General features: G+C 49.7%; 3 protein-coding genes and 1 pseudogene across 3 annotated transcripts in view; 2 read left to right on the top strand and 2 right to left on the bottom strand.

Moving 5' to 3' along the window:
- The window catches only part of LOC145536642 (uncharacterized), a 169,838-nt gene that overhangs the window by 108,374 nt on the left and 38,490 nt on the right, over positions 1-22,974 (bottom strand). The window lies entirely within an intron of this gene.
- Positions 1-22,974, top strand: part of LOC145536643 (melanoma-associated antigen 1-like) — a 41,494-nt gene that overhangs the window by 2,635 nt on the left and 15,885 nt on the right. Inside the window, 4 exon segments of the mRNA XM_081566185.1 lie at positions 72-164; positions 897-1,254; positions 5,414-5,434; positions 7,765-7,771. Coding sequence (XP_081422311.1) covers positions 72-164; positions 897-1,254; positions 5,414-5,434; positions 7,765-7,771 — 479 coding nt within the window.
- LOC145536892 (melanoma-associated antigen 9-like) lies at positions 14,808-17,027 on the bottom strand. Its single transcript, XM_081567083.1, has 3 exons — positions 16,950-17,027; positions 16,052-16,144; positions 14,808-15,622 (listed from the first exon to the last, which is right to left on the bottom strand). The coding sequence occupies exon 3, from the start codon at positions 15,600-15,602 to the stop codon at positions 14,808-14,810; it is 795 nt and encodes a 264-aa protein (XP_081423209.1). The 5' UTR covers positions 15,603-15,622; positions 16,052-16,144; positions 16,950-17,027.
- Positions 20,829-22,044, top strand: LOC145536449 (protein EOLA1-like; annotated as a pseudogene).

Genomic DNA, 22,974 nt, shown 5'->3' with positions numbered 1-22,974 from the left:
CCTACTGGCATAGAAGCCCCAAGTCTGTGCTGTAGTCTAACCCCAAGGTGCCACCTCCATTTGTCTCACAGGGGCTCCAAGAACCAGGAGACAAAGGTGAAGGTCTAAGGCCTGAGCCCACAGATCAGAGAGCAGAGGAGGTCCAGGCAGTGCCAAGAGTCAAGGTGAGTAGGTTTCTCTGAGTGTACACCAGTGACTACCCATCCCAGAACAGAGGGGACCCCAGAAGGCCCTAATCTCGAACTGTGCCAGCCCTGCAACCTCAAGCTATGCTGGCTGCCCCCTGGGGAGCCACCTCATGTCCTCCTTCGGGTAGCCAGGGGTCAGGCTGCTCAGGAGGAGCTCCTCTATGAGGCTTGAGAGCACCCCTCAAGAGGAGACCTATCAGTGGTCTGAGTCAGATCGCCCAGGGTGGGTTTCTCAGCCAAGGCCACTCACAACCCCCCTCTCTCACAGGCCCGTGGTCCCCATCTGTCCCCCTGCCTCACTCCTATCTGCAGCTTGACCCCAGTGATCATGCCTGGGATGCATGAGCTCCACCAGCCTGAGAGAGACTTTCAGGATCCAAAGGGGACCAGGGTCTGATGGAGGCACAGTTCATTTGGGGTGAGGAGGAGGAGGAGGTGGAGGATGAGTAAGAACAGGTGGAGGAAGGAGATGCAGCTTCCCCCTCCTCCTCTCTCCCAGTCTGGGGCACCCTGGAGGAAGTGGCTGCTGCTGCAACAACCAGTCTCCCCCAGAGCCCTCTGGATGTCTGCCCCTCTCCCACTGCCATGGATGCCACTCTGGGGAGATAATTTGAAGACCATGGCCTCAGCAGGCAAGATCAAGTGCCAGGAACCTCACATGACCAGGGAGATGACAGGCCCTTACTCCGAGATGCACTATGGTTGAAGAAGAATGAGCTGGTATGATTCTTGCTCAGCAGGTATCTCACCAAGGAGCCACTCACAACAGCAGAATTGCTGAATAGTGTCCTCCAAGATTACCAGGACCACTTCCTGGTGGTCCTCGATCAAGCCTCAGAGTACCTGCAGCTGGTCTTTGGTTTGGAGGTGAAGGAGGTGGACCCCATTGAGCACCCTTATATCCTGATCCCCATCCTGGGCCTCACCCTCAAAGAGACGCTGAGGGATGGGCAGAGGTTGTCCAAGGCTAGCCTCCTGGTGGTGATCCTGTGCCCGATCACTGTGGAGGACAACCGTGCCCCTGCAGAGGAAATCTGGGGAGCACTCAGCAGGATAGGGGTGCAAGGAAGGAGAAAGGGAGACTCTGAGCCAGAGGAGCAGCCAGGTTCCTTTCAGGCCCACGTCCAACACCTTGTCCTGGGGGTGGGGGGCAGGAAGGGAGGCTGATCCTTCCTTCTGTGATTGAAGACGCAGCAGTCAGCCTTCTCAGCAGTGAGAGCCCGGGCCGGTTAGGGGAACTCGGTGTGTGGCATCTTCATGTTCCTGTTCTCTACAGTGACATGGAGACTCATTTCTGTTTACTTTAGGAATTTTTCAAATGTTATTCCTTTTAATAGAAGACAATGCGTTCCAGTATCTAACTATGTCAGTGACGTTGATCAGTGTGTGTGTACTTAGCCAGTTGAAGAACAAGAGTTTTCCTGTTTTGTAAAAGAGATTGGGAATGCTTCCATTTTATTTTGTGGTCCTGCACAAGATAACATGGAATAGAATTAGAATGATTTTGGAAATGTGAATTTATTTAGCAGTGATATAGTTGGTGGAAGAATTAGAAAATAAAAAGTGATAGTAGTGAATTCTTGCTGCTTATAGTTTTTGTGTGTCATTTTGTACAGCTAAGAGATCTTGGTTTATTTGGATTTTTCCTGGGTTATCAAAGGAAGTAGTAATTAATCTGAGTCAAGCAGCCCCCTCCTCACTGGCTCATTTATTCCAAAGACCTTTACAGAGCCTCTGCTCCATGAAAAGCTGTGTGTTAGCAGTGGGGACACTGGGATAAGCAGGAAACCCCCACATCTAGAGCGATGGTCTAGCAGTCATAGTCACATGAGGTGTGTTGTGGGAGTGAGGGGAAACTCTGAAATGGGACATTGCTGTGAGGTGTCCTTTTGGATCTTGGATAAACCCCAGAGAGATCTCTTTCTGGGGCAGGATGGAAGAGGTCCCGGCTCTTGTCGCATTGCTGCTGACCACAGGGATGGAGTAGGTGTTTTCTACCCCGTTTCTGCTAGGCATCCTGCAGAACTCAGGTCACGTTCACTTGAAGTGATGCTCAGAAATCTATAGACAGACCCTCTTTTTCCTGGTCCTGGGGCCCCAGAACTCAAGGTGTTAAGTAGCTTTTAATTATCTTGATTGTAATTGGGCCTTAAAATCAAAGACTTGACCTTTGTTGGCGGTGCAATGACAAAAAGTAAGGGTTGGGATGGAAGACCAGCTGGGACACAGGCAAAGAGTGGTTCTTGCTTCTATTTCCTGGAGCAACTTAGGTCCTGCTGGAACACTTCTCCACACCCAAATTTCACAGGTCCTCTAACTGGAAATGGGGCTTCCCAGGTAGCTCATATGACGAAGAATCTGCTTGCATTGTGGGAGACCTGAGTTCAATCCCTGATCAGGAAGATCCCCCTGGAGAAGAGTATAGCAACCGACTCCAGAATTCTTGCCTGGAGAATTCCATGGACAGAGGAGCCTGGCAAGCTACAGTCAATGGAGTGACAGAGTCAGACATAATTGAGCAATTAACCCTATGGTATAAGTTGAAAAGTTTCTTCACTTTATTATGAGACATCCTATTGGCTACTGAGGAATTCCACATCCTACTGAGATGCATATTCTCTGACTGGCCCTGGACAACAAAGCAGCCAACCCGATCCAGTGGAGAGTTGAGGTTGTCTGGGCCCAACAGTGTGAGAAATTCCCACCCCACTATCACAGTGCCAACAGCCACCAGGCCCTGGAAGCTCTGTCTCATCCGTCACGCACATCCTGCAGCCCAACACATGGGGCTCCTCACACCTGCTCGCCTCCCAGACGAAGAACTGAGCCCGTGGGGCTTGGGCATCTTCCCAGGACCACGTGCTAGTGAGGGCCGGGGTGGGCTCAGAGCCCTGGTCTCAATTCCTCTGGAGCCCCCGCCCTTCCCGCCCACCCCAGGCCATGGCCCGACCTTCCGACTTCTCACACCTTCCTCTTCTCAGTGCTACATGATGCCTCTGAGGTGAGAAAAAAGCAGGCCCGCGGAATGAAGGGGACGAGGAGAATCAGAAGCACTGTGGGGCTGCTCTATGCTTTGCTGAGAACTGACTCTGCCGGGGGCTGGCGCGCTGTCCCTGCTGCTGCCATGGGGCCTTCTGCCCGACGGAACCTGCCAGGCCGACCAGCTCCTCACTGAGCAGGAGGGAGGAGGGCCTGACTGTATGGCCCCAGTGCCCACTGGGATAAGGCCCTACAGGAGCCTCCTCTGACACGGGAGGGAAGGTAACATGGGTGGTCCCCCAAGGCTCCAGGTCTTCTCAGCCACAGCGAGGGAGGGGAGCAGTTGGAGGGCCTCTGGGCTGGGGACACTGGGGCAGGGACGCCAAGCACAGGGGCAGGAGAGCGAGGTTGAGAAACGCAGGCCTTGATTGTCATGAGGGCTTGTTTGTGCACAAGTGTCCCGAGCCATGGCTAGCAAAGACCCCCTCAGTGCCACACAAACCCACTGCCAGGGCCTGGGTGGTTCCTGGAGGAGGGGGACCAGAAAAGGCAGCTCCCTCAGGACCCAGGGGGTAAGGAGGGGTCCTGAGCATGGAAGGGGCAAGAAAGGCCACCTAGCCAGGCTGCCCACAGATGTCACCAGGGACCCCCACCGACGTTCACAACCTCCAGAGTCGTGTCCCAGTCAGATGAACCAGCTGGAAAGAAAGCTTTCTCATCCTGTTTAGAAGCAGAAAGGCCACAGCGCAAACCCAAGTTGAGGCCTGGAACTCTATTCTGGCTGCCAGTCCTCAGGCCGAAAGGCCCCTGGGAGAGCCTCTTCCACACCCTCTTAGCTCTCCCCTTTCAGACACAAGACAGTGGCTCTCACACAGGGCAAATGACCCTGCTGAGTGGCAGAACTAGGGAGACACTATCCTATCCTAGGGTTATCACACACCAGCCTTTCCAAGGTGCCAGTCTGTCCGCTACATGGTGATTTTGAAGAACAGTGGCCCACAAATGCCAGAGAACACACACCTCAAACACACTGCTCTACTGTCCATGTGTGGTGAAGACAGGTGACTCTCACTTGGGTTTCTTCCAGTCCCATACCCAGAATATCATCCATTTTTTAAAAAAAAATGTCCATTTCACCCAGAATTTCAAATTTAATTTCATGATATTTATAATAAAACTTTATTATTATAACAGATACTGTAAAACACATATAGCAGTAGAGAACAGTATAAGGGACCCAATATACTTGGCAGCCAGCATCAATCATCTGCAGTACATGGCCGGTCTGGTTCCAGTGTACCCTCACCTTCCCCACATCTCTGCCAATGGACTAATGTGAAGATAGTCCAAGACATCAGGATGTTTCATCTCTAAGTATGTCAGTATGCATTTCTAAAAGACAAGGAATCTTTTATAAAACATAAATCTAAAACAATTATCATTCCTAAAAATTTAAATGTTTTAACAAGAGCAAATATCTAGTAATTTTTCACATTTACCTTATACATTAATTTTTTTTTTAGTTTATTTGGATCACAAATACCGTCTATATATTGTGATTTTTTTATGTTCCTTGAGTCTTTTTTAATCAATAGTTTTCCCCCGCATCATCTTTTTTTCTTGTAGCTTTTGTTGTGAAAAAAGCAGGTTTTATATTTTTCAAGTTTTCCATAATATAGATTATGTTGAATGAAACAGTTTGATGTCTTTTAACATGTTTGGCCACTCAACAGTTCTTTAAATTGGTAGTTACAGGTAAAAGCTTGATTAACTTGTTTATTTACAAGACTGCTACCTAGGTCATGCCGTGTAATTCCATTAGAAAGAACATAATGTTTCTTGTCCTTTGAGTTGGCAGTCATTGATGATCCTCACCTTCATTTACCCATTGGGGGTTGCAGAGGGGTAATTTGCAAATTCTCTCATTGAGTTTTAGTTTATTAGTTGAAATACTTTCATATGTAGAAACTTTTCCTTGTCCACCATTTGCTTATCTTGACGGAATCATATAATCATATTTGCTGTGCTTTTACATCATTTAAATATCTTTGGCATCTATAGTTTATACAGTTTTAACTTATATTGTTTACATGTTATTTTTTTCTTTAGTATCTGGTCATATTTTAAAAAAAATAGTCTGTTTCATAAATATTTTCAAGTAATTGGCATTTGTTTTTTGGCCTTACTGCTTTCTTTTTCTTGTATTGCATTTTATTTTTATTTTTTGATTAATTTATTTATTTTAATTGGAAGCGAATATTGTAGTTGTGTTTGCCATACATTGACATGAATCAGCCATGGGTGTACATGTGTTATTTCTATACTTATCTCCATTATTTCCTACCTTCTCTTACTTAAGGTTTCATATGATGTTCATTACCTTGCTTCTTTAATTTCTTGGGTGATTTAAATAGCTCTTATTTTCCAATACAACTATTTAAGGCTATATATTTCCCTTTGAGTACCATTTTGGCTCTGTTGCACAAGCCATGCTATTTAACTTCATGTATATTGCTTGAATTATTTTTTACAAGTTGACTAAATCACTTTATTACTTATGCTGTTAGAATTTTTCAATATATGCCCCAAAACTAGTGAGTGTAGAAATTATTTTTGAGAAGACTGTGAATATGATGATGAAAGATACATTATTTGGGGAAAGTTTCAGAGCCCAGGGGTATTTTGTTTTATTATTATTTTTATTAATTACAGAAGAGACAAACATATTTAACTTCTGGTGACAGAGCTGGGTTTATGCCAGGAATGCAGAGGAGTTTACCACTAGAAGATCAGTCATTATAATTGGCTACATGTAACAGTCAAGGATTGTCCAGGAAAATAGAAACCACTGTAAATATTTACCATGGAGGGAACTTAATGCAAGGGGTTGGTTACAAAAGTGGTAGGAAAGCCAAGCAGGAGAGAATTGGGAAACCCAATTATTAGCAACACGAGGAAATCACTCACCTCAAGGATGGAAGGACAAAGAAAGGAGATCATGTTACTGGAACCTGGGTGTTGGATTCAACAAGATCCAGAGCCATGATGGGTCAACCTTATGGTTGAATGGCTGGAGCCATGAAGAATATGGAATATTCTTTCAGGTCAAACTCCATCCAATGACTGCTCGACATCATGCCCCCAAACCCTGGAAAGCATGAAGTCTTGATGAGAAGCTGAAAACACCAGCTGAGCATCCTCATTGTGTATTATGGACTCTCTAACCTATGGTCATGTGCACCATTGCATTTGCATCTGAATTTTGGTTGTAGGCCTATTTTTGTGCTTATGTATCTATCACCTTACTGTCTTGACCTCTCTGTTGCTAGAAGGGTGGATTTGCTAACCAAGCACAGTCTCAGGTCCTTTTCAGTTATGCAAAAGTGAAACAGAATTACTAAATACTCGTTTAATACACTCACTTTTGTGTAATAGTGACAGGAAGGCCAGGCCTAGAATTCAGACTGTGTGGGCACTTGTTTCTTGGGTACTGACATTTAACACATACACTATCAGGGAAGGGCCAGAATGTTTATCGTTAGAAGAGTCAAAGGTCTCTGAGTCTTGAATGTGCCAGAGGATATTTTAGGAAAGGACTGGGTTTTATACTTCTGGAAGTCGTCAGAATATTGTACTCCTACAAACCTAAACAGCCTTCCTATTGTGCCTGGTGGAGAAGGCAATGGCACCCCACTCCAGTACTCTTGCCTGGAAAATCCCATGGACGGAGGAGCCTGGTAGGCTATAGTCCGTGGGGTCACTAAGAGTCAGACACGACTGAGCGACTTCACTTTAACTTTTCCCTTTCATGCACTGGAGAAGGAAATGGCAACCCACTCCAGTATTCTTGCCTGGAGAATCCTAGGGACGGCGGAGCCTGGTGGGCTGCCGTCTATAGGGTCGCACAGAGTCGGACACGACTGAAGCGACTTAGCAGCAGCAGCATTGTGCCTGGTTGGTCATTTCCTCCTAAATGCCACTTCGGTTCTCCCAGCACTTGGAGGACATGGGCTCAGCTTGTCATTCTATGAGAAGCTCTTTCTTGCCATCATTTTGTTCCTTCACAGCAGTGATCAGATTTTCATGAAAAAACAAATGGGACTTTTTAAAGCTATCCATGGGCTAAAATAGTTCTGTCTCTGTTGGCTATGTAAGTGTCAGGCACCTCTCCTACAGATGTTTGCAGAGACGTACTTGTGTCACTGCTCCTGTTTGTGTTATGGTCGTGTTGACCTGTTTCATGTATTGGGGGCCAAATAAAGTTGATCCAACCAGATTGCAGGAGCCGTGAGTAAGACATTATTTAGCGAACACTTTCTGATCTCCCACTGAGTGCCAAGGCCCATGGTGGACACCAAGACCACAGAGCATGACCAGTAACCCTTACCCAGAGGAGCTCACAATCTTGATAGCTTAGTTGCTGCAAACTTTTGACAGTTCTTCAGAGTTCTGATAAAGTTGGTTCTGACAATTTCTGCTTGAGCTTTTTGATATTTCTGAGGTTCTAAAGATTTTCTTTTTATAAAATTTTAAAATGTGATATCCATTCTCTAATAGTTGTAGTACTATAAAGGTTATACATTTCATCAGGGGTGAGTTGGGTAGTTTCTGGATTTTGAGTAATTTTAAAATTCCGCTTAAGTTCTTGAATTTATGTACTGTACATAGATTTGCTCTTAGTGTTTCCTTTTTATCCTTCCAACATCTTTAGTGTAGGGCTTGTAGAATTGTAGTGATAGTCAGTATTTTATTTTTGATATTAGTCATTTGTCTTCTCTTTTTTGATTTTGTTTATCTGGCTAGAGTTTTATCAATTTTGTCGATCTTTTCAATGAACCAGTTTTTTTTTTTTCCCGTGATTTTTTTCTTTATTTTTGATTTCAATTTTTTTTTTTTCTTTTCTGTTTTTGGTTTGTTTGTTTGCAGATTTCTTTGGGTAAAGTTTTCTCTTCTTTTTCTAAGTTAACATGGAAGCATAGATTATTGATTGAGGTCTTTCTTCTTTCTTAATCTAAACATTAAATACTATAATCTTCTCTCTTAACACTGATTTAGCTGCATCCCACAAATTCCAATACATTGCCCTTTCATTTTAATTCATTCCAGTGCAGTTTCTACTTCTTTGAGACTCTTATCTTTTACCTGTGGATGGTTGTTTAATTTCCAAGCGTTTTGAGAATTTTCTTCCCGTTCCATATTGTTTGATTTCTAGTTTGATTCTTTTCTTGTCAGAGAACATACTCTGCATCATTTAATTTTTTTTAAATTTGTTTTGAGGATATAGGATTCTATCTTGGTGAATGTTTCACATGTGCTTGAAATAAATGTGCATTTTGCTGTGGTTGATGCAGTGATATTTAGATCCGTAGTATTTGTGAATCATGCAGGGCCCAGCCTGCCCCTTGGGAAATGGTTCAGTTCTCCACGCTTTTGGGTTCAGTTCTCCACACTTTTGATGTTCTGTCTCTGGTGAGATTCCTTGGGAAATGGTTCAGTTCTCCACGCTTTTGGGTTCAGTTCTCCACACTTTTGATGTTCTGTCTCTGGTGAGATTCCTGCATGCACAGCTCAGGAGTTACTACAACTTGCTGGGATCCGTTGCTCATATTTGCTCTTCTCCACTATCTTCCCTCACTCTTTGGCTACCAGGAGACTCTCCTTCTGGTCCTCTCACACAGAATGGGGTGGTATTTAGTTTCCTCACTCTGTTGTGTACTTCCCTTGAATGGATTCGCCTAGATGACCAAGTAGTTAGATAATACAATAATAGCACAACAATGTGGGATCTTAGTTCCCTAACCAGGGATCAAATCCATGCTCCCTGCATTGGAAGTGCAGAGTCTTAGCCACTGGACTGCCAGGGAAGTCCCAGTTTGTCCTTTTTAGATTCCACATGTAAATGATAACAAACCGTACTTATCTTTTTCTGTCTCACTTATTTTTACATAGCATAATGCCCTGAAGCTCCTTCCAAGTTGTTGCAAATGGCAGGATTTCCTTCTCTCACATGCTGTATACTGAATATGTTGCATCTTATTTATCCATTCATCCACTGACAGATGCTTAGGTTGTATCCATATTTTGGCTATTGTGAACAATGCTGCAGTAAATGTAGGAGTGCAAATATCTTTACAATATCCTATTTTCATTTCCTTTTGAATATACACTCAGAAGTGGAATTGCTGGATCATATGGTAGCTTCCTTGATTGTGTTCTTTGATGCACAGACTTTTTTTGGGGGGGAGGGTGAGGTCCAATTTATCTATGTTTTTCTTTTTTTGCCTATGTTTTTGGTGTCATACCCATGAAATCATTACCATCTAAAATATTTCTAGATATACAAATAAACACAGGATAAGAAGTACACATACAATTCTTTGCCGTGTCAACCAACGGGTGCCCAGAAGCAATGACTGTTCAGTACCAATGAGCACACTTAGTGCACAGATCTAGTTTTGTCAATACCATTTGACAATAAAAGGAACAAGGGTTCCACCGAAAAATTGATCATTCTAGTACTGGGACAGGAACTATGGAAAATGAGCCTGGAGCATCTTGTACCATGTGGGGGAAAAAAAAAAAAGAAATGCTCAAAAAACTTTCAAAAGAGGAAGCAACATTTCCAGGGGTATGACAAAGGTATATACAAAGTGAGTTGCCAGGAAGAGCTCCCAATGACTAATCCAAGAACAATTTGAAAATAAAAATATATAAAGTTGTATTGGATTTTAACCCAAAGTGTAATAAAGATACCATGATTCCATATTGAGAAACATAAATAATTTGTTAATTATACAAACAAGGATAGACAAGTGTTCCACACAGAAAAATTCTAGTTTATGCAGACATTCCCATTTCTAGAAAGTGGAGCATAACTCCGCACCCCTGAATCATGGAGTGCACATCGTGACTTTCTTCCAAAGAGGACAGGATGGAAAGGGGGCATAAAACAATCACTTTATCACATAGACACACGACAAGCACTACCTCAGCCAGATGATCAAGGAGAGCATCATCAGTGATCCATTGTGCTAATAGTATATACGCTTGATATGATGTGATGAGAATGGGATTTTACATCTGTAAAATTCCTCCCCCAACACTTGTAATCCCAGACTAGTCAAGAGTAAAATATCAGACAAATACCAGTCAAGGGACATGGTACAAAACATCTACCGAGTACTCCTCAAAACTGTCAAGATCATCCAAAACAAAGAAATGGTAAAGCTAAGAGGAACCCAAGGAGACATTACAACTAAATGTTAGGGTAGTTTCCTTGCCAGGATCCAAGAATGGGTAAAACCTATAGAAATCTGAGTAAAGTATGGGCTTTAGTTGGTAATAAATAATGCATCTATACTTCCTCATTAATTGTAATAAATATATATTACTATAAGATATTAGGAATAGGGGAGACTGGGTTAGGGGCATAAGAGATTTCTGCTATTTTCACTGTTTTTTTTTTTTTTTTTCCAATCTTAAAGGGTTAAAAGGGTTATAAAGGAAAAGGTCAAAATAAAGTCTATTGAAAGTTTCAAAATAAAAAAGACAAGGAAACTTTGGGCAAAGGATGCTGAGTATGTTAGAAAAGGAAATAGAAAGGAAACCAAACACAAGCACACAGAACCTGCAACTGTAAAACAACCCTTCCTAAATTACCTTCAGCTTTTCCTCTCCCTTAACCTCCATTCCCATATAATATACTAACCTGGCCTCTTCCACCACAGAAACATCTCTGGATCCACTTTTTTCTCAAGCCCCACAAACACTGCCCTGCTCCAACCTCATAGATATTTTGTCTGGATATGGCAAGAGCCACCAACCGAGGCCAGGGGCAGACCTGGAACCCTGTACTTGCTCAAAAACCACTTTAAGACATCTGCCAGTGTTATTTGCCACAGAAGTCTGTCCAGATCCAGGCAGGGGTCAGTGTCTTGCCAAGGATACAAGGGTCCAGAGCAAACCTTTATCTTGGTGTACGTCTCAGCATGCTCAGTTGTGTCTGACTCTTTGTGACCCCATGGACTGTAGCCGCCCCCCTGCCCCGGGCTCCTCTGTCCATGGGATTTCCCAGGCCAGAATACTTCAGTGGGCTGCCATTTCCTCCTCCAGAGTATTTTCCCACCCAGGGATCAAACTTGCGTCTCCCACATTGCAAGCAGATTCTTTTAACACTGAGCCACCAGAGAAGCCATGAGGAAACACAGGGACTTCACAAAGGAGCACAACTTTCACTGAGAATCCTTAAGACAGGGGAGGGGCCTGTCCAATCTGTGACGCCCTGGGCAAGATAATCTTGGGAACATGGTGGTGTGTTTCCACACAGAGGCTGCTGCTGAAGATGCTGGATCCTGGAAATGACCTCCAGATAAGTCAGTTGGGGTGGGGGGCAGTTTGGGCCCCCTAGAAGCCAAAGGCCTGAGGTTCTTATGTACCCAGAGCAAGAACCCAACCACACCTAACACTCATATCCAATAAGGGGTATGAGGAGTACCTGTTATATGAGCTGTCACGTATCCATCCTGGAGTGGCCCCCGGGACTGTGGTCCTGGCATTGGCCCCAGAGCACAGATGTCCTCATGGAGGCCAGGGCGGCAGCTCACCTGCAGCAGCATCTGCTCCCCTCTCCCTCTCCCGGCCAGCCCCGGCAGGTCAGATGGGATCTCCAGAGGCTTGCTGCTTCCACCTCTATGGGGCGGCTGGCCCTCTTTGCAGCCTGCACCCCTGGGACCTGGTTACTTTCCAAATCCTCCTTGGAATCTGGGGCCTCTTGCACCTGGGAGAGCATCCTGGGTACCAACCCTGCCATCTGCTAGAGCCTGTCCTCTGCTGAAACAGCCGGACTGGCTCCTAGCTGGCTCTGCAGATGGCTGATGAGACAACCCTCTGCTTCTCACACTCAGGCTCAAAATCTAGGACCTCACAGCTACATTCACAAGACCCTGAGTTTCCTCCAACACGTGGGATTCCACAGGGAATGGTCTGATACACCTCAGGATCATAGACATGTGCCCTGCACTTCTATGGCAATGAATACTACTGACAGACAACGAGGAGATCACCCAGACGCTGTGTCAAGTCCTGTCGGCTCCACCTGAAGCGCCATGGGAGGGGATGCTGCCCTAGGATTTCCAGATAAAGATACACACATGAGGTCATCAGCACCAGGGCCTAAGCTGCTCTGAATGGGGGGCAGGCAGGACAAATCCCAAGGCCAGGTTCCGGGGAAGAGGGGGTGCTGTGTGCAGCAGGGGTGGGTGGCCTCGGGGCTGGGCCCCTCGAGGAGGATGCCCCCAACCCCAACAGGGAACTTTGGCAGCCAGCTGCTGCCCTCCTGATAGAGACTGAGCACAGCCCCAAAGGGGCTGACAGTGCAGCTCAGGGGGTGCATGGAGGGTGTGTGTGACGGTGGGTGTGGTGGGAGGAATTCCTGCAGCCAGCTCCCTGTGGGGCAGCCTCTCTCAAAGGTCAGAGGTGCAGGACTTCAGTCTCTGGGAGAGGAACCACACTTGGAGTGGTCTGTGTCTGTGTGTTGCCCTGGGTGCCTGTGTCCCTTCAAAACAAATGGTTGTGACAAAAATGCTTCTGCTCAAAATTCACTGGACACGAGTCATCACGACCCTTCCTAAGTGAAGAGGCCTGGCAGGGTCGTGTCCCCATGTGTGCAGGGAGAGAGGAAGACAAAAGTGACTGAACACCTGACATCTCTTCAATTCCATACTTCCAAGCAAATGCTCAACAAAGAACAGTGGTTAGAATTCATAATGACAAAATCTCCTTTATTTTGGAGAGGAGAGTCTGAGTAGGTCACATGGGTCTTGAATTTCTCCACCTTTTCCAAGTGTCCACTGACTATGTGGCAGGTGCCACATATGTGACCAGAATCACATCTCCTGTTCCCGTTGTTCTCTGGCACTCAGCAGGGAGAGCTGCCCCTTCAGCCCCTGCACCCATCTGCACCCCCCACTGCAGTGACCTCACCACCTCCTTAGGCCCGGAAGTCGCTCCTGCCTTTTGATGCCAGGCACAGCCTTAACCTGTGAGTCTCTGCTGCCTCCACACTTCTGAACCTGCCTGAACCCAGGGATGCTGGCAGGTGTTACATCTTTCCTGGTGAGTACTTATTTCTAGTGTTATTCAGATCCCAGACTCTGTCCCTCTCTCTTCTGGAAATTGTTTTGTTTTCAAGACACCTCAGAAAATTGGCAACTCGACAGGAAACAGAATAGAAAACCAGTCAAAATTGCTTCTCTGAGTGTTTTCCTCTTGGAGGATATATTATTCCATTTGGGTGTGATGTGTGCTTGGGGATGGGGAGCGGTGTCTTTCCCAGCTGGGAAACTTGTTCCCAGGATTCCAGTCACCCAGCATGTCCTGTCCACATTTGCAGCTTCTCTTTACACATTTCTTCCCACTGAAATCTAGACCATGCTCACAAGTGGCTAAAATATAGTCCAGATGACCAAATAAATTGTCATTTCAATATACTTGGTAATCAGCTTTCCCAGGGCAGAGAGGATGGCTAGCCCACGGAATACAGGGTTATACTTCAATGAGCAAGATTCACATTTTTCCAGGATTCCTAGCAGATGGGGGGTGGTAGAAAACACCTCCTTTGCCCCTTTGGTCAACAGCAATGCTACAAGAGCCAGGAAGGACCCCTTCCTTCCTGCCTCAGAAAGAGATCTCTCTGGGCTTTATCCAAGATGCAAAAGGACACCTCACAGCAATGATCCACTTCAGACTTTCCCATCAACCTCATGACACACTGCCTATAAGTCTGAGGGCTGCCACCAACCAGCCTCATCACGATCACCTCCCACAGAAGGAACCCAGTTTCTCAAAGCCCCAAACCGCCCTGGCTCAGGCACTGACATTCGAGTGCTCCTCCTGGAGCTCCACCACCTGTTCCCGTGTTGGCTTGTTCCGTGGGACTAGGGGACGTCTCTCCACCTTCCTTGTGTGACTGTGGCTCCGAGTTCATCACTCGAGGTGTGGGGGTGTCCTGCTTCTCCTAGTGTCCCCACTGCTAACACGGCCTTTCATGGAGCAGAGGCTCCATAAAGGTCTTTGGAATAAATGAGCCAGTGAGCAGGGGGCTCAGATGAACTGTCTGCTACTTCCTTAAATAACCCAGGCAAATCCAAATAAACAGAGATAATTTAGATTTTGAGAATGATACACAAGAAGGACAGAAGCATGTATTCACTACGATTACTTTTATTATCTAATTCTTCCCCCATCAATACTACTGCTCAGTAAGCTCATGTTTCCAAAACAGTCTTAATTCCAATTCCACTGTATCCTGTTCAGGACCACAAAACAAAATGGAAGAGTTCCCAATTGCTTTTACAAAATAACAAAACTCTTGTTCTTGAACTGGGTAAGCACAAACACGTTGTGATCAACATCATTCACAAAGCTGAGATACTGAAGTTTATTTAGCCTTCCATTAAAACAATTCAAGTTTGACAATTTTCTAAAGGAAACAGAGATGAATCTGCCTGTCATCATAAAGAACAGGAACCCAAAGACGCTACACAACGGCTCCCCCAACTGGCCCAGGCCCTCAGTTCTGAGAAGGCTGAATGCTCCCTCTTCAGTCGCAGAGGGAAGGATTAGCCTGGCTGCTGCTCTGGCTCAGGCCTCCTTGTCCTCCCCCCTCACAGCCTGTGCAGACTGGAGTGGGAAGGCCCTCAAACCCCTTTGTCTGACCCTGAGCACAAATGCCATGACTTGCCGTTTGCTGGTCTCTGCATAGGCCCGGGGACCCCATAGGAACTCGTAGCGGGCAGGGTTACCGTCAGGCACCTGCCGGTACTCCAGGTATCCCTCCTGCACCCACACTTGGGTCAGCAGCTCCCTGGGCTCCCCAAAGATGGAGTGCTCCCTCCCGACACACACCCCCATCCTGCTGAGTGCTCCCCAGACCACCTCCTCAGGGGCGGGGTCTCCATTCCTCATGATCAGGCTCAGGACCAGCACCAGGAAGCCGGCCTTGGGCAGGCCTCGCCCACTGCTCTGCATCGCATCACAGGTGAGGCCTAGGGCAGGGATCATAGCATAGGTGTGCTTCCTGGGGTATACTTCCCTCACCTCCACGCCAAAGACCAGCTGCAGGCACTCCGAAGCTTGTCTGAAGACCACGTGGAAGTGCTCCAGGTTATCCTTGAGGACCTTCTTCAGCATTTCTGCTTGGGAGGTCAGGTCCTTGGCCCGATACTTGAGGAGCAGGAACTTCATCAGGTTAGTTATCATATCCTTCAGAGCTTCCTGAAGCAAGGCCTCCCCAGGGTCTGAGGAGGACACTGAGGGGGAGGAGGCCAAGGTGGATGCAGCCTCCCTCACCTCAGCTCCCAAGAGCTGCACCTCCACCGGGCCCTTGGCCTCACCTGGGTCCTGAAGGTCTTCCTCAGGCTTGCTCAGCTCACTCATCTCCACCAGGAGCACAATGCCTGTGATCAAACCCCAGACAGGAGTGAGGCAGGGGGACAGATGGGGACCACAGGGCTTAGCGGAGGAAGGGTGGGAATGGCCTGGGCTGAGAACCGCACTGCCCCTGTGGTCAGTGCATGGAGGCCAGGCAGGACATGAAGAGCAGCTGAGGACCAAGCATGTCCCCAGCCTACAACCCACAGGAGGCCCTGGGCGGTCTGACACAGGCCACTTACAGGTCTCCCCTAGAAGGGTTCACTCAGACCTCACAGGGGTGCTCCTCCTGGGTGGCCAGTCCCCTGGCTACCTGAAGGAGGAAGTGAAGTGGCTCACCAGGGTGCAGTCAGCACAGCCCGTGATTTCTGGCGCTGACAAAGTGGGGCAATTAGGGCCTTCTGGGGTCCCCTCTGTTCTGGGATGGGGAGCTCCATTCAGGGCACCCTCCTCACCTTCACTCCTGGTACTGCCTGGACCTCCTCTGCTCTCTGACCTCAGGACACGGGCTTCAGACTTCTGCTTTGGCCTCCTGGTTCCTGGAGCTCCTGTGAGAGAAATGATGGGTACACCTTGGGGGTAGAGTGTGGCACAGCCCTGGGCCTTTTGTGCTGGTAGGAGGAGTGGACTCTGTGAGGTTCCCCCAGTTGTGGGGTGGGAGGTCCCATCGGGGCTCCCTTGTAGTTCTCCCCTTTCCCCTGGCATGGCCTGGACCCTCCCCTTTGGGGGCCTGCAGGGTAACTCAAAACAAGACCTGAGTCTGTACCGAAAGTGCCGAGGCCCCCCACATGTGGCCACACCTGCCCAGGGCCTCCCGGGGGTTCTTGGCTAGGGAGAGATGCTTGGTCCTCAGCTGCTCCTCATGTCCCACCTGGCCTCCAAGCACTGACCATGGGGGCAGGCGTCTGCTCAGTCCGGGGAGTCTGAGCAGACTCTGCCGACCTGAAACCTCCGCCCTCTGCCCGAAAACCTCACATCCCGAGGTCCCTAAGCCAGACGTCAAAAAACTGTTCACCCTGCTCACCCCACTCTAAGGTCTTCAAGAGCCCCCACAAGGGCCAGGATCCCTCCCTCCGTGTTGGGGTCTAACTGCCTCAGTCCTTCCTCGCATGGAGCCTGGACTCCAGGCAGGACCCGGGACTGTCCCGTCTGCCATTTTGAGACCCTGCTGCTCTCACAAGGTCCTCAGTCTCTCTAAGACCCACATGTGAGGAAGTCAGACAGGCCAAGTGTGCTCTTGTCACCCCAAGGTCTCCTAGGGCCGACTACAGGGGCGGGGATCTATAGGGTTCCATCGGTCCTCACTTAGGGTCCTCCCTCAGGGTCCTCCCAGTCCTCCTTCAGGCATCTCACCTTGCCTCCACGCAGGACCGGAATTCTTGCCTCTCTGCAAATGAAGCCCCGCCCTTATACCAGGACCCCAGTATTTTGAAGACCCGGATGTTAGGAAGTCAGTGCATGCCTATTGCGCTCATCCTGCCCCCATGGTCGCCTTGGACTGACAACAGAGACGGGCTTCTCTGAGGTCTCCTTTGATTAGGGTGCAGCGTCCTCTAGTCCCTCTTCAGAGTCCTCAATTTGACACCCCGCAGGACTTGGGAATCAGCCCCCTGAGGCCTCGCCCCATATGCGAGGTCCCCAGTCTGAGACCTGGATGTCAGGAAGTGAGACCAGGCATGTTGGGCTCATCGTATCCCAGGGCCACCAAGGACCAACAGCAGCTACAGGCTTCTCTGAGGCCTCCTCTGATTGGGGTCCAGGGTCCCCTCAGTCCTCCCTCAGGGTCCTCATCTTGAAACCCCGGAGGAGCTGGACTTCCTCCCTCTGCTCACCTGAGGACACACTCCCTCTCCCAGGTCCCCAGTTTCTCTGAGACCCGAATGTCAGGAAATGCAGCATGTGCTCATCCACCCTCTGTGCTCCCTGAACCCTGATGTGAGGTTCCCACCTCTGGTCAATACAAAGGGTATCCCTGAATCTGCCAGGGCTCTAGATGAGGTCCTTGAGGGAGAATATAAGGAACCCCACAGATCCTTGTCCCTGCTGTCAGGCCTGGACGATCCTGGTGGTGGGATGAGCACGTGGCAGCCTGTTCTGACTTCTGCATCCCCCTCTCAGAGACATTAGGCAACTGTTAGAAGGGGCAGGGCCTCAGATGGGCAGAGGGGAAGATCTGAGTTCTTTTGAGGGTCAAGGTGAGGACGCTGAGGGAGGACTGAGGGGACCTTGGACCCCAATCAGACGGGGCTCTGGGAGGACATAGGGCGGATGAACACAGGCTGCATTTCCTGACATCTGGGTCTCAGAGAGACTGGGGTCCTGGTATAGGGAGCGGACTTCCTGACATTCCGGGTCTCAGAGGGACTGGGGTCCTGGTGTAAGGGCTGGGGCCTTAGCAGGGGACAGGAGAGGATCCGAAGTCCTACCCGGAGACAAGGTGAGGTCCTGAGGGAAGACTGAAGGGACCCCCGAGGGAGGGTTGACGGAACCCCACAGATCCCCGCCCCTGTTGTCGGCCCTGGGAGCCCCTGGGGTGAGAAGAGGACACAAGGCCTGTCCTGACTTCCTGACATCAGGGTCTCTGAGAGACTGGGGACTTGGTGTGGGAAGCGGTGGCTCAGGTGGGGAGAGGACAAAGCCCAAGAGAGACTGCTCTTCCCATCAGGTGGCCAAAGTATTGGAGCTTCATCTTTAGCACCAGTCCTTCCAATGGATATTCAGGGTTGATTTCCTTTAGGATTGACTGGCTTGATCTCCCTGCTGTCCAAGGGGCTCTCAAGAGTCTTCTCCAGCACTACAGTAGTGCTATTTTATACACAGTAGTGTGTATCTGTTAATCCCAAGCTCCTAATTTATCCCTTCCCCTGCTTTTCCTCTTTGGTAACCATAATTTTGTTCTGAGTCTTTCTGATTTGTAAATAATTTCATTTGCCTCATCTTTTTAGATCGCACCTATAAGTCTTAGCATAGAATATTTGCCTTTCTCTTTCTGACTTACTTCACTTAATGTGATAATCTCTAGGTCCATCCATGTTGCCACAAATGGTATTACTTCGTTATTTTTCACGGCTGAGTAGTATTCCCGTGTTGTGTGTGTGTGTGTGTGTGTGTGTATACCACATCTTCTTTATCCAGTCATCTGTCAATGGGCATTTAGGTTGCTTCCATATCCTGTCTGTTGTAAATAGTGCTGCGATGAATGTTGGGGTGCATGTATCTTTTCACATTAGAGTTTCTTTCTATCAGGGTATATATTCAGGACTGGGATTGCTGGATCATATGGTAGTTCTGTTTGTAGTTGTTTAAGGAACCTGCATACTGTTCTTCATATTGAGTGTACCAACTTACATTTCCACCAACAGTGTACGAGGGTTCCCTTTTCTCTGCTCCCTCCCCAACATTTATTCTTCATAGGATTTTTGATGGTGACCATTCTGACCAGTGTAAGGTGATACTTCATTGGAGTTTAGATTTGCATTTGTCTAATAATTAGGAATGTTGAGCATCTTTTCATGTGCCTGTGGGCATTCTGTGTCATCTATGGAGAAAGGGTCTTCTTTGGAGAAAGGTTTTCATGTCAGGGTCACACAGGCTGGGTGGCTCAAAGTACAGACCGTGTTGGTTCAGGAGGCCGGCAGCCAATGTGGAGGTGTCAACTGACGTTGGCTCATGTGAGGGCTGTGGAGAGAGTCTGTCCCATCTCTCCCCTCTCACTTCCCGGGCATTGCTGGCCATAGTGGGCATGCCTGGGCTTGGAGAGTTCCACCTTCCTCTTCACCCCGAGTTCTCCCGTGTGCCTGTCTGTCTCTAAATGTGTCCTTGGTATGGGGACAGCCGTCCTGTTAGAGGAGGGTCCATCCTCATGAGCTCACTGGACCTCCATCAGCTCTGTGAAGACCTTTCCTTTGTCTGTAAGGTCACGCTGAGGTACTTGGGATTGAGACTCCAGCACCTGAACTTGAGGGGACACGATGTGACTCCTCACACCCTACAAACGCTCTGAGGTAGGAACACATGGAATGTTCTAAGGATGGAAGGATGGCCTTCATGGCTACTGGGGGTGAATCCAGGGGTGTGGAGATCAGGCTGCCGGGATAGGAGCCAAATCACGTGGGACCTCATGGGCCTGTGAGAACTGTGGGTCTGCTGTGCTTGCGGAAGGGAAGGCCCAGGAGGCCCTAGGGTGGGTGCCTCTGGGACCATGTCCCCATCCTTACAGTCACGTGGAACCAGAGGCTCCCTGCTAGAGGTGCTGAGACTCTACTGAGGTTCAGGCCTGCGGCTCTGCTCCCCTGCCTTCACCCCACTCCAGTAAACAGGGAGCCCCCTCCAGGTACAAGGAAAGAAGTGAGGAAGGAAGTGCATGTGGTCAGGTACCCTGCAGTCATGGACTATCCCTCTATCTCTGGCACCTCCTCAGCCATGGAAAGATGTGAGAGTAACCTAGCGGGTTATCTGAGGTTTGACTTCTGTAATCCCTGTGTGGTGCCATCCCAGGCCCTGGCAAGGACACAGAGTGTACCCGTCCCGGTAGTTCCTGCTCCCCTTCATTCTTTCTCTAGGCCCTAGGCGGGGGCTGGGGCATCTATTGACAGTGGAGGCAGTGATGTGGGAAGGACTGGGAGAAATGTGGCTGCCAAAGGCGTGGGGAAGACACCTGGCAGGGCCGTCCAGGGCCAAGGCCAGATTGGTTAGCACAGATCTGCGCTCAGCAGGCCTGGGCTAAGATGGGGGCTCTGCAGAGCATGGGCAGGGATGGGGCCTGGGAGTTGAGAGGTGGGGTGGGGGCAGTGGTGGGGCAGGGGGAAGCCTAGCCCAGGACTGTACCTGTCCGTGCTGGGAGAGGACCAGAGCCCGGCCACTGGGCTGTGAAGCCAGGGGGCCTGCCCTCCCTCCTCAGTGCTCCTAGGGTTTCAGGGCCCTCTGTCTTGGAACTCACCACGTGCCTCTCTCCCGCCGTCCCGCCCTCCTTCCTGACCTCCCCACCCACTGCATGGGATGGACGGGTCCTCTCGGTTGCCAACCCCTGTCAACGGACAGTGTGGAGATGGATGGAAGGGGCCAGCCCTCTGTGACCCCCCCGCATTCTCTGTCAGCAGGCTTGGAGGATGCTCAGACACGTGGGGCTGATGTCCGGCCCAGGGCTGTGAGCTTGGAAGCCACAGTGTCAGGCTCCTGGCGTTTGTGGTTCTGTGTTTCCGCACCCACCTGAGGCCCTGGGAGCCTTGGGAGATGAAGTTCAGCTGTCTGTCCTTCCGACAGCCTTATGCGGGTTTCGTCTTAAACGGTGTCAAGACCGTGGAGACGTGATGGCTCCCCTTGCTATGCGGACCCGGCACTGTGCTCTGGCTGTCCACATCGGGCACTGGGACTGAGAGGACATGGACTGGTGAGAGCTGCTGGAGTAGAGGCTGGGGATGACCTCTGCCCAGATCCAGGCCTTGCTGCGGGATAGGGAAAAGCGGCCATGGAGTGATCGCCGGCAAGTGACGCCCTGCCCCGTGCTGCCCGCATGGCCCCTGGTGCTGCCCTGGATCTCAGCCGGCTTGTGGTAGTTTGTTTTCTGTTGAACTGGTTGGTAGGGGGTGGAGGGGTGGGGCTGAGGTTTCTTCAGAGGGGCAGTGAGGGTCCCTGGGCTGGGAAACGGCAGCCTGAGGTGCCTGACCCCCACTCTGGGCCTCAGTCCCCATTTGTGCTCTGAGAGGCAGAGGCATATCCGGGTCTGCATGTGGCACTTGCCTCTGTGTGTGTATATGTGTGTGTGTGTGTACACGTGTATGGGTGTGCCCAGCAGAGACCATGAGAGGTAGCACAGCACCCAGCCTGGGTTCCCCAACCCTACTGCCTGCAGCCAGGCCTGAGCAAGTTCCCTGATTCCCCAGGGGTGAGGCCCCACAGCAACTCCTGACTGCTGGTGAATCACTTAGGGACCTGATGTCTGCAGGCTCCCCACTGGGCCCTCCTGTTCTGTCCCTGCAGCCTGAGGTGGGCAGACAGAGCTGCCCATGGCCTGGTGGGTTTATGGAGCACCAGGCCTCTCCCTTTCATTTTGCTCCCTCCCTCGCTTGGCCTTACCCTGAGTTCCCTTTGCTGAGGTGAGCCTGTCTGAAATGCTCAGCCAGAAGACCCAGTTCACGCTGGGTCTCTGTGATACAGTCATAGTCTCTAGCAGGCGTGACTTTGAATCACCTTGTTCTCCTTCTGTGTCCTGTCTTTGCACACAGGTCTCGTTGACATTAGGGTCACTTTGCCGTGCCCAGAGAACCTAGGTTGTGATGAGGTGGAGGAGTTGGGGAATCAAGCCCTGCTGCCTGACTCATGACGGAAGTACCTGACTGTGCTCGCCAACCCCCGCTGGCTGCTGCAGCCTGTCCCGGGGAGGGCCGGGAAGGACATCTTCCAGGTGGACATCCCCAAGCACCTGACCCCCTTTTGTCAGGAGGCCTAGTCCAGACTGGGCTCTCGAGAGGAAGGTGACCCAGAGACCAGCTCATGGTGACACCGTCCGATCGGCACCGTGCCCTGGACATGCCCGTCTGGTTCGGTCTGAATCGGCCCCGCTCTGCGGTGAGCTGCCCATTTGGTGCGGGACTGGGGCCGGGACTCTGGACTCAGCAAGAGTCTCCAGGACTTTATCTTTACGAAAAGATGTCACCACTCGTTTTGGCCCTGCTGGATCTGGGTGGTTGAGAGAAATGTGTTGTTAGGCAACCGGTTAGTGGTTTTCCCTCTCTGTTTTGGTTCAAACTCCCCGATGTTGGAACAGTGTCCAGGGGGTGATGGGGAAAGGCTGGGGGCTGGGCTGAGTGTGAGCACTAGGGGCCGCAGTTTGTCCTTCCAGGTGACCCTTGTCCTGCTGTAAAGTGTCCCTTGGCTCACAAAGCGTGTGTGTTGGACACGGTGCCTGGCTGCTCCGTATCCAAAGTCAGGCTCCTAAATACGGCTGTGAGGACAGAGCGACAAGGGCTGGTGTTCACCTTGGGGAAACTTGTACTGGTCTTTGGGTTTAAAGTCAGTGTTTGCAAGGCCCTTGGTGGGTGGGGTTACCTTGCTTTCCGGTGGGCCTCTTGGGGATGCCCCTGGATCGGGAGCTGGAGACGCTCAGCTGCTGATCAGAAACTTGTGGCATTGTCAGGGGACCCAGGAGGAGCCCCTTCTGCTTCAGGGTGCATGACTCATGGAAAGTGACACCCCCATGGTCAGGAGCCAGACTGGCTCTTCTGCTGTGTGGCAGGCAAGGCGCAGGGACCAGCCCGTCCTGGGCTGGTCTCGGTGCATGGCTCGGGAGCCACACTCTTGGCCGAACGTGTGAAATGCTGCTGCTTCAGATGAAAAGGGACCACGGGGACCAGACTGAGGCCTGTCTGGGGCGTGGGCT

This window comes from Giraffa tippelskirchi, chromosome X (genome assembly GCF_054371585.1).
Source record: "Giraffa tippelskirchi isolate mGirTip1 chromosome X, T2T-mGirTip1v1.2.pri, whole genome shotgun sequence".
Lineage (NCBI taxonomy): Eukaryota > Metazoa > Chordata > Mammalia > Artiodactyla > Giraffidae > Giraffa > Giraffa tippelskirchi.
The sequence above is the reverse complement of the archived record's forward strand: the minus strand, read 5'-3'. Positions and strand labels throughout refer to the sequence as shown.